General features: G+C 41.0%; 1 protein-coding gene across 2 annotated transcripts; it reads left to right on the top strand.

Moving 5' to 3' along the window:
- The first annotated feature begins 5,623 nt into the window (after window positions 1-5,623).
- On the top strand, window positions 5,624-16,987 carry LOC137886433 (cadherin-related family member 5-like). 2 transcript variants are annotated; one of them, XM_068728883.1, is made up of 15 exons: window positions 5,624-5,750; window positions 7,017-7,195; window positions 7,305-7,361; window positions 8,130-8,219; window positions 8,959-9,045; window positions 9,275-9,376; window positions 9,691-9,864; window positions 10,683-10,773; window positions 10,872-10,969; window positions 12,037-12,240; window positions 12,688-12,798; window positions 12,876-12,942; window positions 13,643-13,891; window positions 15,225-15,394; window positions 16,234-16,987. In XM_068728883.1, exons 1-15 carry the CDS (start codon window positions 5,666-5,668, stop codon window positions 16,765-16,767), a joined length of 2,298 nt encoding a protein of 765 aa, XP_068584984.1. In that variant the 5' UTR covers window positions 5,624-5,665; the 3' UTR covers window positions 16,768-16,987. The 2 variants fall into 2 exon arrangements, with proteins under 2 accessions (XP_068584984.1, XP_068584991.1); XM_068728890.1 differs by lacking the exon at window positions 13,643-13,891 and having other exon boundaries at window positions 5,625-5,750.
- The last annotated feature ends 142 nt before the right edge of the window (window positions 16,988-17,129 follow it).

The following is a 17,129-nucleotide window of genomic DNA, read 5'->3' on the forward strand; positions in this document are numbered from 1 at the left end:
CTTTCGTGTACGAAATTCATGATTTTATTGTTTACATCTGACCGCTGAATGAATTATTATCCTGGTGTCAACCTGTGGGGAGATCATGCAGTGTGTGTGTGTGTGTGTGTGTGTGTGTGTGTCCGTCTGTCCATCCACGGCTATAATGTTTCATAGCTACTACTGGACCCATCAGGCTGATATTTCCTGTGCTCATTGATGCTCAAGGACCTCTCCTTGTTGCGGGGTTCACACTTTTTAAACTGAAGATTTAACTGTTTCAAGTTAATCGCAGTCCTCGGCTCAGCACATGGTCTTTCACTCGCTGCAAATAAATCTGGCCATAAGAAAAACAGTTGGCCACACATTACAGGGCACACTGCATTTATTTTATTCACAGCATTGTGCCGTAAATGGAGCCTCCATTTTCTTCGGGATCGTAAAAGCGAGTCTTACAGAGAACCAATCTAAACGCTGATGGTGTTATTATTCTAAAGCCATTACATTGTGCATTCAACATGTACTTCATGATTAGAAGTTGTCCATTGACACTTTAAGGAAAAGCACAAGTCTTATCAGCAAAATGTACTTGTAAGTATTAAAAGTAAAAGTACATGTTATTGAAAATTGGCCCCCTGTGACTAATATGTGACGTTATTAACTTGTGTCAGTCACCTCTGAACAACTGAGCAGAGCAAACAGAAGCATACATCAGAGTGATAAAAAGATCAGAAACGTGTGTTTGTGGATCAATACTCTGCATTGATGTGAGGATGATTCCATGTGAACAAATAGCAGGTGGCTCTCACAGGTGATTAGAGCTCATTAAGGAAGTGGGATCCAATAATCTCATTAAGATTTCAGGAAGCGAAAGAAAACTGGCAAATCTGGTTCCCAACTAAATGTGTTGACACGGTAAATAATCAGACCAATAAAGTCAGAGGGAAGTCCGTCAGGTGGGTCGATACCCGAGGGGATACAAAAGGAGGCAGCTCGGACCCCAACACCCAGTCTGCAGGTCTGATCCGGTTCGGTCTCTGAGAAGCATCTGTCCAGGTGAGTCTCCTCGTACATCCACTGGAGACATTTTAGTCGCTGAGATGAGCTTGTTTTGTTTATATCATTAATACCTCTGCTTGTTCTTTTAACTTGCATTTAGTCGTGTTTGTAAGTTTGTACATATTATTTAAAACTTTCAGGTTGAAAATCAAACTTTTCAGATCCAACTCTGATGCCGCTGAGAAAAGAAGGAATCTTGTAATTACGATAACTCTGATGTGACTTGAATGTGGCACAATTGCATTGGTTGTGGCAGCTCAATGGACACTGATTGATCAGAAGTTAAATGTTTATTTATAAAGCTCGGATCACAAACTTTGTCAGGGTTAGGGTCAGACGTGTTTTTAATGTAAACAATGTAAATAAATTACAGACCTGAAGCTTTCACAAGAGAATTTACAGGCAGTATTTATTTCACGTACGAGCTCACACAACTAAAATTGCAGGTAAAAAAAACTTTTATTTTCAAGCACATCTTTTAAAAATAATTGAATATTCCAAAGCTGCAGGGATTTTTCACTGATGTTGGGGGATCAGGTCTGGCTCACAGGTGTTGGATCGGGTTGAGGTCAGAGCTCTGTGCAGAAAAGATGATAAACAAACAGTTTTCTATTTTATGCTGCAGCCTTAAGATTTTCAGAACAAAAGGATGCATTCGTCTGTTCGGAGGTTATGGAAATAAACCTATTTGTCTCCGCAGGAAATCATCAACCTCATCTTCTTCATCGTCCCAATGATGCCATCCTTCAGTGTGACTCAGCTGTTCCTGCTGTTGGCCCTCCTCCACCTCACCACATCACTTCCTGTCAGGTACCGTCACCTGTATACTTCTCTCAGACGCTGCTTGAAAACATCTGCCAAAGAAATCCCTCCCTGATTCCTCTAAATATAATACCACACACCAACAATTTGATCACGTTTAGTTCAGTTTTCCTCTTTCATCATTACAGAGAAATCCTTTTTTTAAATTGTCTTCAGGAGGAAAAACAGGGTTTCATGTTTTCTGATATTGTTCTTTGTATTAGTTTTAAAAAAATGCATGTTGTGACTTCCTGTCATGTGACCTCAGGGATGAAGAAGAGGTGGAGAATTTCCTGACTGAGATCAGACGCCTGAACACACCGTGGTCTCTGTCGAGGATGAACTCTGCAGATGCTCTGCTCGAGGCCAGACTCAGGTAGAGTTCGGACTAATGAAGAAAATGAATCTGTGGGGTTTGTAGCTCTTAAAAGGCACAAACGCTAAAGAGTCAAAATTTTAATGTAAACATGACATACCATGTTCGATCCGCTCCGCTCAGCGTTATGGAGCTTTGTAGTGAGTTTCAGATCCTTGTTTATCTGTCAAGCCCACCGTTCTGGTTCACAGACAAATCTGTAAAATACAAAATTCCCACACACTATCTGCTCAGCAGCAAACAGCAGACAGACACCACAGATTGGTGGTGAACATAGTGGAACATTTAGCAGCTCAAGAGACAGATATTTCCCTCAGGAGGAGGTGGAGACCAAAAACAGAGCTAAAAGTAAGAAGAAACAGCAAGGCATAAAGTCAAATTTAAAACGATTTTTTATGCGATTGTGTTTCAGGCAGCTGCTATCGACAGGTCTGGACCGCCGGAGGCAGCTGGGAGACATCGAGTTCTCCAACAGATACTCAGAGTTCCTGCGATCCAAAGCCAAGCACAGCTCCATCTGCGCCTTCCTGCGCCGCATGCAGGGCGTCAGGAAGAGGTGCGACACTTCAGACACATTCGAACAGCAGTCCGCCACTGAGCTGCTCTGCTTTTATTGAAAATAGTATCAGCGTGTAACAGAGAAAGTGTTTTTAGAACACTTGTACGAGATGACTCCGTTGCACTGATGACATTAATGCAGTGGAAATTTACATTACACTATCAAGACAAGGTGGGCTTAAAGAAAGCGCCTGACAATGTTTGAGAATTGGCATTTTAAAAATGTTCCATGGTCAGTTTCTCCAAATCTGAAAGAGAAACTGATAACTCCAAATGAAAGTTTCATTTTCTAAGCACTTATCAACATGAAAGGCTTCTTTTCACTGTGTGCCAACATCAGATGGTAAGTTGTGATAAAAAGAAAACATGTTCAAAACGTTAAGAAAATACCTTTTTAATGTCGTTGTAATGAGAAAATGACTTTCCTCTCCATCACTGTTTAAAGATAGGGTTGGTAATCTTGACATACTAGCAAGAGTGAGCTAACATAAAAAATAGAAGAAAAAAAAACCATTACAATGAAAGTAATAATAATAATAATAATACATTGTATTTGTATAGCGCTTTAAAAGCTACTCAAAGGCACTTTACATGGTAAAAACAGAAACAATAAAAGCAAAACATAAAGCAGCTAGCAGCATTAGCTACAAATGTTGCTAAATCTAGCGAGAACACTCACATCTCATCCCTTGGGCCGAATGAAACGCTTGGACTGGCTTGTACAGGATGTAATGAGTAGTAAATGTGTTTTAAGGAGATTACCAACCCTGCTGTCACTGCGTTTCTGTCCACAGCGGGGTGGGAGGAGACACGGAGAAAGTGAACCTGCTGCTGAAACAGTACATGTGTCCGTCCGTCTACAACGACTGGCCGACCGACCTGTAGAAGAGGAAAAAACAACAGAGAACTTAAAGCTGATGTTAGAAGGACAAACATGGTACTGATGTTCTGAATAAAGCTCTTTATATGCAGCTGTAATCGTATTTAATATGGAAACACAGATATCTTTGTTATTAAAAATACATTTTATGAAGTACTTTACTGTGTTTGGTGTGTTTGGTAACTGTAATACTCTGTATTAGAAAGGACTGTTACATTAATAGGTATTGATGTCAGTGAAAGAAGCTAACAATTCTGATATTTAAAATTTAACTATGGACAAAGTTTGCTAAAATGCTAAAAATTCCCCCAAAACAATGGTTATGCTTAGCTTAGGTGAAGAACTTGGTTTAGCAATAAAAGCAAGAAAGCTCCGGAAAAAGTGAAACAGAGATAATAAATGATGACGTACATGGAACAAACATATGTTTTTTACCGCCCATTAAGGTTTTGACTGGCGCTCTTTTAATCATGTTATCTCGTTGCGCCCTCTTCTCCTGCAATGGTGTGCTGTGCTCTGGTGGTTTGATCCCCGGCTCCTCCGGTCCGCATGTCAAAGTGTCCTTCCAAAGGCCTGTCATCAGTGTTGGAGTGTGTGTGAAAGGGTGAATGTTGACATGTAGTGCTCAGCACTTTGAGTGGTCGGAGGACTAGATAGGCATAGTGTAAACTGACTGGAGAATTAGCACCACCTACAGCTTATCTCGATTAACTCACTCCCAATATTTGCAGTAGTTGATGGAAATAAGCATAAAAATATTGGAAAGTCGAATCTTACTGACGCTTAGATTGAAGCTTTACAGAGCTGTTCAGCATTGTCTCTTGTGATTGTTTTCATCACTACCACATTGCATTGTGGGATATTAACGCGGCCGTAGCGTCCAGTGTTTGCCTACTCTAATATTTCACCGGAAATAGTATGCAGTTCACGTACTGTTGGTTTCAGTCACACTAAAATACATCACATACTGTTTTAATGTACTAAATAGCATGTTGGGGTGGAATTCTGGACGCAAACACTGTTAGCGCTGTTAGCACCCTTAGCTGTGAGCCGCCATGTTGAGAGCCATGTGGAGGCAACTGATATGCTCTGAATTTCAAATTTAGCACCTTAAAAGCTTTAATTATTAGTTGTTTATTTACGGCGTGCACACATCTGCCACAAAAGTTGTTTATAATCGTCCCATAAATTATGAAAACTTCAAGCCTTTTGTGATATGATGCAAATATTTTATTTAATATTGGGTTCAAAATTAAATGCAGCACAACTTGACAACTGGGGTCCAGACTATTCACAACAATTGTGAATATGAAAATCCTAAAACTGTAGAAATTTACATAACTGGGAAAAACTTTCTTCAAAGGATAAAGTTATAATTCAAAATTATAAGAACCTTTGAATCAATAAAGGAGGAAAAGACTCAAAATAACTACGGTATGTGAGAAATCTGGGTTGAGTTAATTGAAGCTATTTTGAACCACTTGGAAACAATTATTAAAAGACTTTTTCTTTTTTTATATTAAAGTAGTAGTAGTAGTAGTAAGAGTAGTAGTAGTTTGGATATATTTGTGTTGACGCATAAAAGAGAATAGAACTCTAAACCTCCACATTAAATTTCTATACATAACGTCTATGGTTACTTTTATGTGTTGTTTGTTCCGTCTTTGTTGTCAACCATAAATGGAGACTTGAACTCTGGATGACGGGACACTGGAGAAGAGGATCATAGAGGACATGCTAATGTGAAGAAATTAGTTGATTAAAAAGAACTACTTAATGCCTTCATTAATTACTTCAACTTCTGCATAAGTGTAAACATGTAACCAGGATGTGCCTCAAGTCAAACCAATCAAATAAAAGACAATTTGTCACAAATAAGGTTTTATGACTTCCCAGCACAAAGTGTGCTATGCTTTTATGACGGGGAAAAGTCCACCGATGCCATAAAGCCGAGAAAGATAAGTCGAGAACGGAGACGGACAAGGATCAGTTCAGACAGGGTGGACGAAGACATGGACGGGATTCATCCATACTTCACCGTGAGGACGTCCGTCTGCTTTCTGCTTCTGATTCTGCTTCGAACGTCCGCTGCCAACAGTGAGTACTGAGATCTGCTGGGTCACCTGAGGCTTGTTTTTGTTTTATCTGGTGGTGTCAAACTCACAGAGAGTAATAACAGTGTGCTAACATGTTACCTGTGGTGTAGACAGATCAGTTATAACCACTTTCAATGTGAGAATTTAGATAAATAATATACTTAATAAAACCAGAGGGAGCTCAGGCGACTGAAACAGGGGGAAGTTTGACATTGAAACAGCTCAGTGGAGGCCAGAGAGGTGAAGGGTGGAGACATTTACATTAAGTGCTGATGCTTAGGGTTTCAAACTATGATTATTTATCAATTGATCTATGGATAATTTGGGGCTTTTATTAACCAGCAGCTGGCCATTTAGGGTCCAGTGTAAAGGATTCGACGACGTCTAGCGATGAGGTTGCAGTTCACAACCAACTGAAACTTCTTGAACGAAGGGGCCGCGACGCAAAAATGTGGAAAAAGTGAACGGCTCTATCTAGAGCCAGTGTTTGGTTTGTCCGTTCTTGGCTACTGTAGAAACATGGCTCTCGGCTCCGTGAAGAACCTCAGGAACCACAACCTCCTTTTGCAGATATAAACAGCTCCTTCTAAGGAACAAAAACACAGCTTATTTTCAGGTGATTAAACACTTAAGAGAGCATTAACTTCACACTGCACCTGAAAAAAAAATGTTTTCAAACAAGTTTAAAAAATGGGAAGATTTTCTTTTTATGTCTCATCTAGAGTTCTAGTTATCTCTAAATTGCAACTTGACTGATCAAATATGCTCCGATCTGGCAGAGCAGGCAAAAAGCTGTAGGGGTGGACAACAACCTAAGCTACGAAATGCATGACAAGAATAATTCCATAAACCAGCTTCAGAGTGTTGTGGCAAAAGCTCATTCCATGTTTCATGTTCACGTAACTCTTATTTCTCCTAATCCAACCCCGTCTCCTGCAAAAATTACATTTCCGTACCGGATCACGCTTGCAGTTTGAAGTGAATACGTCCTTTTCAAGCGATTGCAGCATAAAATCATGTTACTTACTTGTGATGTAACTTAATACGGTGTGACCAGATTCTACTAAGCTTGTCAAGCTAATACTACGTTTGAACCTTCACATCTTTATTAAGTATTTTTGAGAATATTTTCGTGCATGCCGGGTCTGAACCTCTAAGCACTTAAAAGTTTTTCATAATTTTGAGCTATCGCTCCTTTGTACTGGACACACACAGATGAAAGTGTTGTTTTTCATTTTCTAATTCATCTCTTCTTCTTTCCCAACAGTCTGTTCTGCACCTTCACCGGTGAATTTTCAAGAAAACAATACGCCGGGTGATGTTGTGCTGACGATCGTCGTCCAACCAGGGGTGACCCTCGAGTTCAAACCTCCTCCTGCAAACCCCAACAACCCATTCAGCTTGGATGGAAACAATCTGGTGGCTGCGAGGGTGTTGGACTTTGAGGTACGTAGGTCATGACTTATGGTGTCAAACGGATCCAGACCCATGTCTCAGTTTGGATACTAGTCTGTCAAAATACCTGTTGAGCATAAAAGTTTGTTTTTGTTTGCAGACTGACAAACCTTTTGGAGTCGATATCACCTGCCGTGAAACGGCCACCGGCAGCGTGGTAACACTTTCTTCATACACTAAACATGTTAAACTGTTTAGACATTGTCCTGTCGTGACTTTAACTTTCACTTTGTGGTGTAACCAAACGATGATGAGGTTCCTGAGGAGATTCTTTAGGTTCTTGGGGTGATTGTAAAGGTTCTTGAAGAGGTGGTGCATGTGTTTGAAGAGGGTTATCGAGGAGGTTCTCCAGGTGCTTGAAGATGTTCTCTATGGGCTTGAGGAGGTATTACAGGTTCCTGATAATGAGGTACAGGTGCTTGAATAGGTTATCTGGGAGCTTGAATATGTTCTCTATGGGCTTAAGGAGATTGTACAAGTTCTAAATAAAAATGTACAGGTGCTAGAGGAGGTTCTCTGGGGGCTTGGGGAGGTTGTAGAGGTTCCTCAAAGAGGTTCTACAGATGCTTGAGGAGACTGTACAGGTTCTTAAAAAAATATCCAGGAGCTGAAAGAAAATGTAGAGGTGCTTGAGAAGGTTCTCCAGGGGGTTGAGGAGGTTGTATAGGTTCTTCAAAAAAAGTGTTCGAGGAGGTTCTCTGGGTGTTTGAGGAGGTTATACAAGTTTTTGAAAAGGTTTTACAGATGCTTGAGGAGCCTGTATAGGTTGGACAGATGGATGTCAGAATTTTGTGTCTTTGATCTATTTCATATTCCTAAAGTATAATTACATATTATTTACAAGTTCTTTGCAATGAAAGTTGTATTAAACAAGGATGTAAAATCAATAGCAAAACAAGTACAGCTTGTGTCTCTTTGTTTCCAGTTTCCTCTCAGCATTCTTGTCCTTTTGGTAAATGTGAATGATAACCATCCAGTCTTTGACCAGAACTTGTACCACGTCAATGTCAATGAGGTAAGAGTCTGATGAATACCTTTAGATACACAGGGATTATTGTTCAGCATTTCAGTTGTTTGTTTGTTGCCTTACAGACCTGACCAATGACAAAATGTTGTTTTAATTCAATTATTTTCATCCCGTGTTAACATCCAAATTACTCTGGATTACAGTACACTATATGGCCAAAACTATCTGGACATATATTTTATGGTTTGGTTACAATGAAAGAAACACAATCATATTTTAGACTCTAGTGTGCTTCGGTCCAAATTGTTCCAACAATTTGTTTTTGGCCCATTAGTCCTGTTTCAACATGGCAATGCTTCTGCACAAAGACAACTGCATAAAGGATCATTATTTTACCCAGTTTGGGGTGGAAGAACTTAACAGGTAACAAGGTCCCGACCCCAACCACATCGGACACCTTTGGGATGAACTTAAACAAAGACTGTGAGCCAGACCTGATCACCCAACATCAGTAATGCTCTTGTGGCTGAATGGGAGCAAATCCCAGTAGCCTGAACCCAGAATAGTGGAGGCTCTTATAGAAGCAGATCAACAAAATGATTGGAATATCATATTCAACACATACTTTTGGCCGTGTAGAGTATGAATAGGAACTTTGTAGGTTTACATAGGTCTATTGACCCAAGTGTCAGAGAGTTTTCAGAAAAAAATGCCATGTTGTGGCTGCTGATGTGTAAAAACTGTGATTCAGGTTCATATTTACTCACTCTGATGGTTTTTGTTCCAGATGTCTCCTGTAGGCTCAACTGTGGGCCGTTTCGAAGCCACGGACTTAGATCTTCAACAGATCTCCTACACGCTGACATCTGAATTTGTAAGATCTCCTGCTTGTTTTTCTTTTATCTCACAGTAGGTCCAACATTTAGATACATCTTGTTGTTGTTTGTCTTCCCTGGAGTCCGATGAGATATTTGTTTAATCTTTTAATACAGAGATATGCCCAGAAAATGTTTAGCCTAGCACAAAGACTGGACGTAGGATGAAACTGCTAGCTAGAGGGTCAGATCTAAAGAGATTTCATTGTCCCGATTGGATTTCTGCAGAACGGCTTTACACTGAAGTCGCCTACCGAGCCGGATCTCCTCGTTGAGACGCGTCTCGACTACGAGAAGGTCCAAAATGTCCAACTGATATTAATCGCTCAGGTGAGTACTGCTCACTGCTGGTTCCAAACTCTGATTTCCCTTCGTCAGATTCAATGAAATCAAATATTTCTTTCAGTCTCTGGAGGTAAGACATGGTCTCTTACACATTTGAGACATCATGTGAATTCTAAAATGATTTTGTTTTTTGTTGACTAAAGCTAACACAAGTCAAAACGACTCAAATTTGACTGAAGCTAATAAACATTGTCGTCCTGAGACAAGTTTCAGTCCAGTTTCTCAGTTATCTGCCGACTGTCATACTGTAGCTATACGTTGTACTAAAATATTCAGATTGTTCGCTCTTCTTTTAAAAGGACACGCCGTTGGCCGGTATTTCACTCAGTGCCACCACCACCATCCTGGTCACCATCTTGGACGGTGACAACAGGCCGCCGTGGTTCCAGCCGTGCAGCAAACACGAGGTTGAGGGGGCTGTGATCTGCCAGAACACCGGCTACACCGGCAGGGTCGTCCTAAACGAACAAGAGGTGCGACACTTTATCTGGAAAGTCCAGCGCTGATGCTGAACTGTCAGGTGACAAACGTAGATGGAGTGAACTGGAGTGTTTTGTCCATGAGTAGCCAATCAGCGAGCTCCCTAACTGAAGTTTAACTTGATGCCATGAATCGTTTAAAAAGGGATAACGGTGCACACTTTCAGATTCTGAAAAAAAAAGTAGAAACGTTTTTGTTTTTTTAATATAAAAGCAAAATGTGACAGAGTGTAATGGTAAAACAGACTCTGCAAATTCATCATGAAGAACATGATGATTCCACTGAAGAGACGAAAACATCAGGTCTGTGTGGAGCGATGACGAGACTGTAACATTCCTCAAATGTATACATAAAGCCAACATAAATGCCATATTTACATCGTGTTTTCTTCATCAATGCCACCCGACTAGAAAATTAGAGCCACCAGTTGTTTATCTCCACGAACTAACTCCTAATAATCGGTGGTGGATGGAAATGGACATTAATTCACATTATTTTTAATGATTTTTGCTACATTTGGACGGTTGAGCGTATATGAAAAGAGACAGAAGTTGTGTGAAGAATGGAAAAAGAGAGCTTGACACCACACACCTCACAAATCACTGCATAACGTACGCATGATTGTCCAAAAAACACTATTCTGCGTTCCAAAAAAAAGGTTTCAGATGCTGTAAGACAAATTGACTTTGTTTGAAGCAGACTGAGGCCTCAATGCAGCCTATAAAGTCTGTCTGTGTTCACGCCAAACGACGACTTCCATCGCCGACTTAGACACATGATGATGACGATCAGGGTGTTTTGTCCTCTGCAGACCGGAGTGTTACCTCTGGAACCAGGACCGCTGTACGCCATCGACGGAGATTCAGGGATAAACGAGGAAGTGGCGTACTCGTTCTTGGCCGGTAAGCAACAGTGGTTTGTTCCTCAGTCTGACTGATCCACCGATATAAGCTGTTTATGATCGGCAGGAAGAAGCAGCTCAGTCTGTCTTTGTTTTTAGGAAACGAAGGCGGTCTGTTTCAGATCAACTCCAACACGGGGAACATCACCATGTTGAAGCCGGCCGATGTGTTGGGGACGATCGCTCTGACAGTTCTGGTAAAGACAAAACCTGTTTTTATCCAATGTGTCGTCCAAATGCTTGTGTCTTTGTCTTAACTTTGCTCTGTGTTCTTTTTGCTTAGTGTTGCTAACAAAAGAGGGACATGGAGCCTAGACAGACAAAGTACCAAAGGTTAAAATAGACGCCCTCATGCCCTCGGTCATATTTCTTGGAATTTGGAGAGTTTGATAATCACCTGAAGAGACGTTTATATTCTATAATTAAAATCACGTTACAGTTGTTTTTTTTGTAGACAGATTTAATGTTTTTTAAACTAGTCTCTTGAAGTCCAACTGAGCTACTCTGTATATCCCAAACCTGAAACCAAAAGGAAGACATTTTTACATTTCAATCAAACGCAACTCCAGCCGTCTGAGACAAAAAAGAGCATTTCCAATACTTTCTCAAACACCATCTTTTCTTCCTTGTTATGATTTTAAAAAAACAATTAGGGCCTCGACTAACAGTTATTCCACATTACGGAATAATTGGTCTATTTTTTTCTTGACTAATTGATTAATCGTTTGGTCCATAAGAAGTCTGATATAACTTCAGAAAAACTCAAGTTGACGTCATCAGTTTTGCCCGTTTTGTCAAACCAACAGTACACAACAAAACATTTTCAGTTTGATATCATAGATGACTCGGAAAACCAGCATACATTCATATTGTAGAAGCTTGCATGACTTAACTATTATTTAAAAATGAAAATAATCATTTCCAAGATCAAAGCTTAAATTTTTTTATTTTCTGTCGATTGAAGAGATTAATTTCAGTTTGATTACACATTTAAAAAACACACTGAAAATATTTTATCCTCCAAAAAAGGGGGCACATAAATGTGATTTGGTTGGTTTTAGTATTCTCCAACAGAATAACATAACACTATTGAGAAGGTTTTGAACATTAAGACTATAATGTAAATAGATACAATTTGCAGAAAATCTAATAGAACAGCAAATCAATGAATAAAATGTGAAATTTGTCGTTCATTGAAAGACAATCACAGATTAGTTTGTGGGTGGTCAGACGTGGTTTCAGTCCTTCTGTTTCTCTCTCCCAGGCCGCTCAGAAGACAAACACTTTTCAGTTTGCCACCACCACCGTCACGGTCAGCGTTCAGGTGAAGAGTCTCCACCGTCCACAGTTTCAGAAGCTTCAGTACGACGGCGTCATCACCGGCGTGGGCATCATGGCGATGGACCCGAAGTCCAAGGATGTGCCGCTGCGGATCCTTGCCACGGACGAGGACTACAGTGCCACCGAGGTAAAAACACAGATTCCAGAAACTTCAGACATTCAGTTTTAAGTAAAATTGTAGTTTCTAGTTTTTGTTCTTTTGTCCGTCATCTTTCTATCAGTAATAAAAACATTTTACCCAACAAGTTAATATCTGAGATCGTAAAGAAATTGTCCAGAAACACAAACCTTTAATCAGACAGGCTGTTAACAAATCTTTTTTAAAACTTTATTTAGAGGTTAAACTGAAATGTGTGCACCAGAATACTTTGCATTAACAGTTCAAAATGTTTGGTAAACCCTCCAAACTTCATCTAACTCTGCTGGCTGAAGCAGCTTCGTTGTGAACTAAAAGGTCGATTAACTGAATATTCATCGCACTGTTTTTGAGTGTTTGATGGACGAGGAAGTCTTTTTCGGGAGTTGTCTGTCTACTTGATTTGTCGCGCTAACCTTTTGATTTCTGTTAAAACAGGGTATAAACCCCCACATCACCTACTTCGTCAATGGGAACAGTGCTTTCTCCATCATTGACGGCTATTTGTTCATGACAATGGATCTCCCAGAGGCCACGTTAAATCTAGAAGTGAGTTAACAAATCTAGTAAAACTTAAAGTCACTGAATGATGATTGTAATTCTCCACTTAAACTTCGTTCTTCCAGTTGGTGGCATTGGACACGGCTAACAAAGAATCAGCTTCAGCTCAGCTGTTTTTGGAGGTGACTTCAGGTAGGAAGAAATCCCTCACAGACAGATTAAATGTTGAAAGTTAGACAACTGAACCGCTCTGGCTCTGCGTCATCAATGCAGCGTTAATCTCTAATGTACTGCAGGACTATCAAATACATGCAAACATGAGGGTCAGAATGAAGAGCTTGTCGTTTTGCAAAATGCAAATTGTTATGTGCAAATTAGCTGCCGACCAAAAAGGCAATTTAATACATTCCAGGATCAGATTTCGCCCGTTTCTTCCAATAAACTTTTAAAAGGAACCTTTTTACAAATTAAAGAAATGAACCCGCATTACTACCAGAGTAACCAGGGTGTACATTTTGTACCTGGGGCGCCTTATTCAGTTTGTCTCGTCCATTGCGCGGGAAGCAGAGGCTGATATTTCCATTTCAAATAGCTTTCAGTTCAGTTTCATGTCTCCTCTGTGGCACAGTCCTGTGGTTGGTCTTCTCTCATGTCACCAAAAAAACTGCAACAGAGTTCACTTGGATGTGGTCAAAGACCTTTTCATGCACTCTTAGCCAGCTGGAGCACATGTCAGCACCGATGGGGTCCAGTGATTGCTCGTAGCAAAGTTTATTAAAAAAAAATCTTCTAGCAGTCAGGTTAAAGTTCCGGTCTGAAGTACCATTCAAGTTGGGAGAGAAGAGGAACACGAGGTGAAACCACAACGCTTCAAAGTGTGTTCTCCTCATAGGTCTAACCACCACCAGTTTGCCTCTGAGCACCACAGACAGTATGGCCACGACGTCCATGACGTCCATAGGGGAAACCTCCACCGACAGCAAAACCACAGAAGAATTGTCCACCTCCAAACCCACTACATCCACCCCCAACAGCCTCTCAACTACCGTCGCCGGCACGACCAGCGAAAGCATCGTCTCCACCACTAATCCCAGTATGACCAGTGAAGGCAGTGCCTCCACAGCCAGCACAGCTCACACAGGTGGTCACACTTTTCTCTCAACACCCTCCGCCATTTTGAATGTGTTCCTGTTATGAGATGAGAGCGATCCTCACGCGGTTAGAAAACACGAGGCATTATTAAAAAAAGGCGGTCAAGGAAGGAACTCCCGATGTCTTTTAAGTTCCTGTAGTGGAAGAGTTCACAATGTGTTCAAGAGCAAAGACAAAGTACCTTGTTGTTGACATGAAAAGCAACCAACCACAGTGACTGCAGTCAAGATTTGCACAGACCTTCCTGTAATCATCCTCCAGCTCAATGCTAAACTAGCTCAGACTTTCTCAAACTTGTGATAATCCAAAAAACAAAAACCCGAACATGTTTGGAGACTTTGTAGTGAGTGCTTTGTCGTCGCTTTTTTGCCAAGTGTCTCACTTGAAGTTTAAAGAAAAGCAGCCTAAATCTCTCAAGTTTAGTCGTTTTCTACACAATGTTAATAGGCAAAACCAAATTTGTGTCAAACCATACAAAAACTAAACTTTGTAATTTGAGCCTATATGCAACACAATAACCCAAAGCAATAACCCACCCTGAAGCGGAGAGGCGATGACAGTCAGTTTGATATCGACATTGTCTGGATTGTCTGAATTTGTTCTGGGTCTCTTTTATGAATATGTTCTTGAAAACATACGCTTTAGCTTGTTTAGTTATGTTTCTGAAATGCTGTCATATTTACCTGAGATCAGAAATTAACTAACATAATTAAAACATTTATAGTAGAGTATGTCATAGAATGTATTCATAACACAGCATTTCACAGAAGTGTAATAGTATAGTGTGCAATGTAAATGTAATGGTATACCTTATAACAAAAGGATAGTATGCCATGAAAATGTAAAAAGTATCATATTATAGTATGCCATAAAAAGTCATATATGTCAAAGTATATACTATGACATATATCACTTTTTTATGACATGCTGTACTAAGACATCTTTTATGGGGGTTTTTTACGACATAATATAGTGTCGTTAAAAAGTTATTAAAATTAAAAAAAACAATTTATGCAATTATGCAGTTTGAAAGAAAAGTGCCAAAAAGTATCATTGTATATTTTGCCATAAAAAATGTCAAAGCATAAAATGCAAGTGTTAGTGGTGAAGGAGGGAAAGTTGTTGCCAGCTAAAGGCTGATGTCATACATTAACCCAATCTATCTATCTATCTATCTATCTATCTATCTATCTATCTATCTATCTATCTATCTATCTATCTATCTATCTATCTATCTATCTATCATGTTACTTTGGCTCCAGATTTAGCTGGGGTTTCTTTTTTTTGGCGCCACCTGTATTTACTTGCTTTTGTTCCCGCAGTGATCGTACCGTCCGGTGGCTACGGTCTGGTGGACATGGCGGCGCTCGGTGCGACCCTGGGGGTCCTGCTGCTCGTCTGTCTGGTGATCCTCGTGGTGCTCGCACTCCGCATCCGGAGGGGGGAAGCGGAGTGGAGGAAGATCTTTGAAGCCAGCGTGTTCCAAAGCTCTGTAAGTACAAACTGGTTGTGAAAATGCTCGGAGTGAAGGGGGGCGAGTACAGGGACTCAACTGTCCCTGATTTAGGATTATCGTATAGAACACTTTGTATAAGAGACAAACTTAATCTCATTTTAACACATCTATCTTATAGGAATCTGAGACAGATATCACTTCAACCAATGGTCAGATTTAAATTAAACTTGTTAACACCTCCCCTTTCTTCTAGGTCTATCTTTATTGTCCTAAAGATGGACCAGATTTGGAATTCCAAATGTCTTTCAAAATTCAAGTCATAATCTCTGGATAGAATTTGGTCCAACAATATTTTGTGAGTGTCCGACGTAGAGTCCTACTGAGCATGCTCTAAGGGCCTAAAAACAGCAGAAGGAAGCTTGCAGAGCCTTTTTCGGCATTTGTGTGAGCAACTTTCACAGGGGAGTTGTTCTTGAATGCTGCATTCTGTTCTCCTCAATACATCCATGAGAACCTTCTTTAAAGGCCACCAAACCTGGAGAAACTAAGGCCCAATCCCAACCTCCACACTCACAGACTTTGATGTTGCAGCAAAGCGCTGTCCCATTCGTATTTAGACCATTTCAAGCCCTCACGGTCTCTCACACGCAACTGTTTAACAGGTGACGTCAGTGAGTCCCTGAGGGTTCAGGGATTGAGGCTTTAAGGGGACATTGGGTCTAAATGTAAAACTCATGGGACAAACATTCAATGGAAGCCAGGCCCAATAGTTGACCATATTGTGGTATGTAATAAACACTGCAGCTTCTAGTGGTCACCAACAGGACTTTGAACTATTCATCTTGATTTTAACGGAATGTGTTTTCCCTCCACAGCTGGGTAAAGGCGGTCAGAAGGGGGGCATCCAGTACACCAATGAGGCCTTCCAAAACGACGAAGATGGAGCCAGCACTGGCTCTGGCGGCCCAGCGCCGGGCAGCGTGAGGACCGGCGGAGTGCCGGGTGACCTTCCGCTCAACGCAAAGTCTTTGGTGCCGCTGCGCGCTTTCCCACGCGACGACGTCAGCCAGGCGGGCTCGGACAGCACCGACAACGAGGAGAAGGAGGTGAAACCCATCCTGACCAAGGAGAGACGCATGGACGAAGGGTACAAGTCGGTCTGGTTCAAGGAGGACATCGACCCCGACGCCAAGGAGGAGGTGGTCATCATCCCGGACAGCAGAGAGGACGACAGCGAGGACGACGACAGCGAGGACGACGACAGCGAGGACGACGAAGACGACGGCCCACGGGTAAAAACCCCGAGGGTCGTCTTTAACGACGCGGATCTGGACAGTGGACTCGGGGTGAAGATGGAGGATCCGGAAGACGACTCGGAGGGTGACGGAGTGTTGACCGTTGATCTGTGAAAAGGTGCCAAAAGGGAAAGACGAGTACACAGCGGGAAACCGCCTGTAATAGAAATTTAATGATTTATAAGCAGTCTGTCAATTAATGACAGAGGACCAGTGACACAGAATCAGGGCTGAACGCACCTTATGGAAAACAAATTTCAAAAATAATCTAATTCATAAGTCTCGCCCTGTGTGTGTGTGTGAAGCTTTTAAATAAATTGAACCTTTTACAGCATTTATTGTTTATGTAAATACTTCAAGTGTCATAATTAATGTAGAGTAACCTGAACAAAGATATGTTCATGTATTAAATGAGTTTGAGGCTACCAATAGTGTTCTGAATGGAGACCAACATTTCTATGGACACCCTAGTGGTC

The sequence above is a fragment of the Cebidichthys violaceus genome, unplaced genomic scaffold, assembly GCF_023349555.1.
Source record: "Cebidichthys violaceus isolate CVI_PGR_0920_01 unplaced genomic scaffold, fCebVio1.0.p SCAF_100, whole genome shotgun sequence".
NCBI classification, from domain to species: domain Eukaryota; kingdom Metazoa; phylum Chordata; class Actinopteri; order Perciformes; family Stichaeidae; genus Cebidichthys; species Cebidichthys violaceus.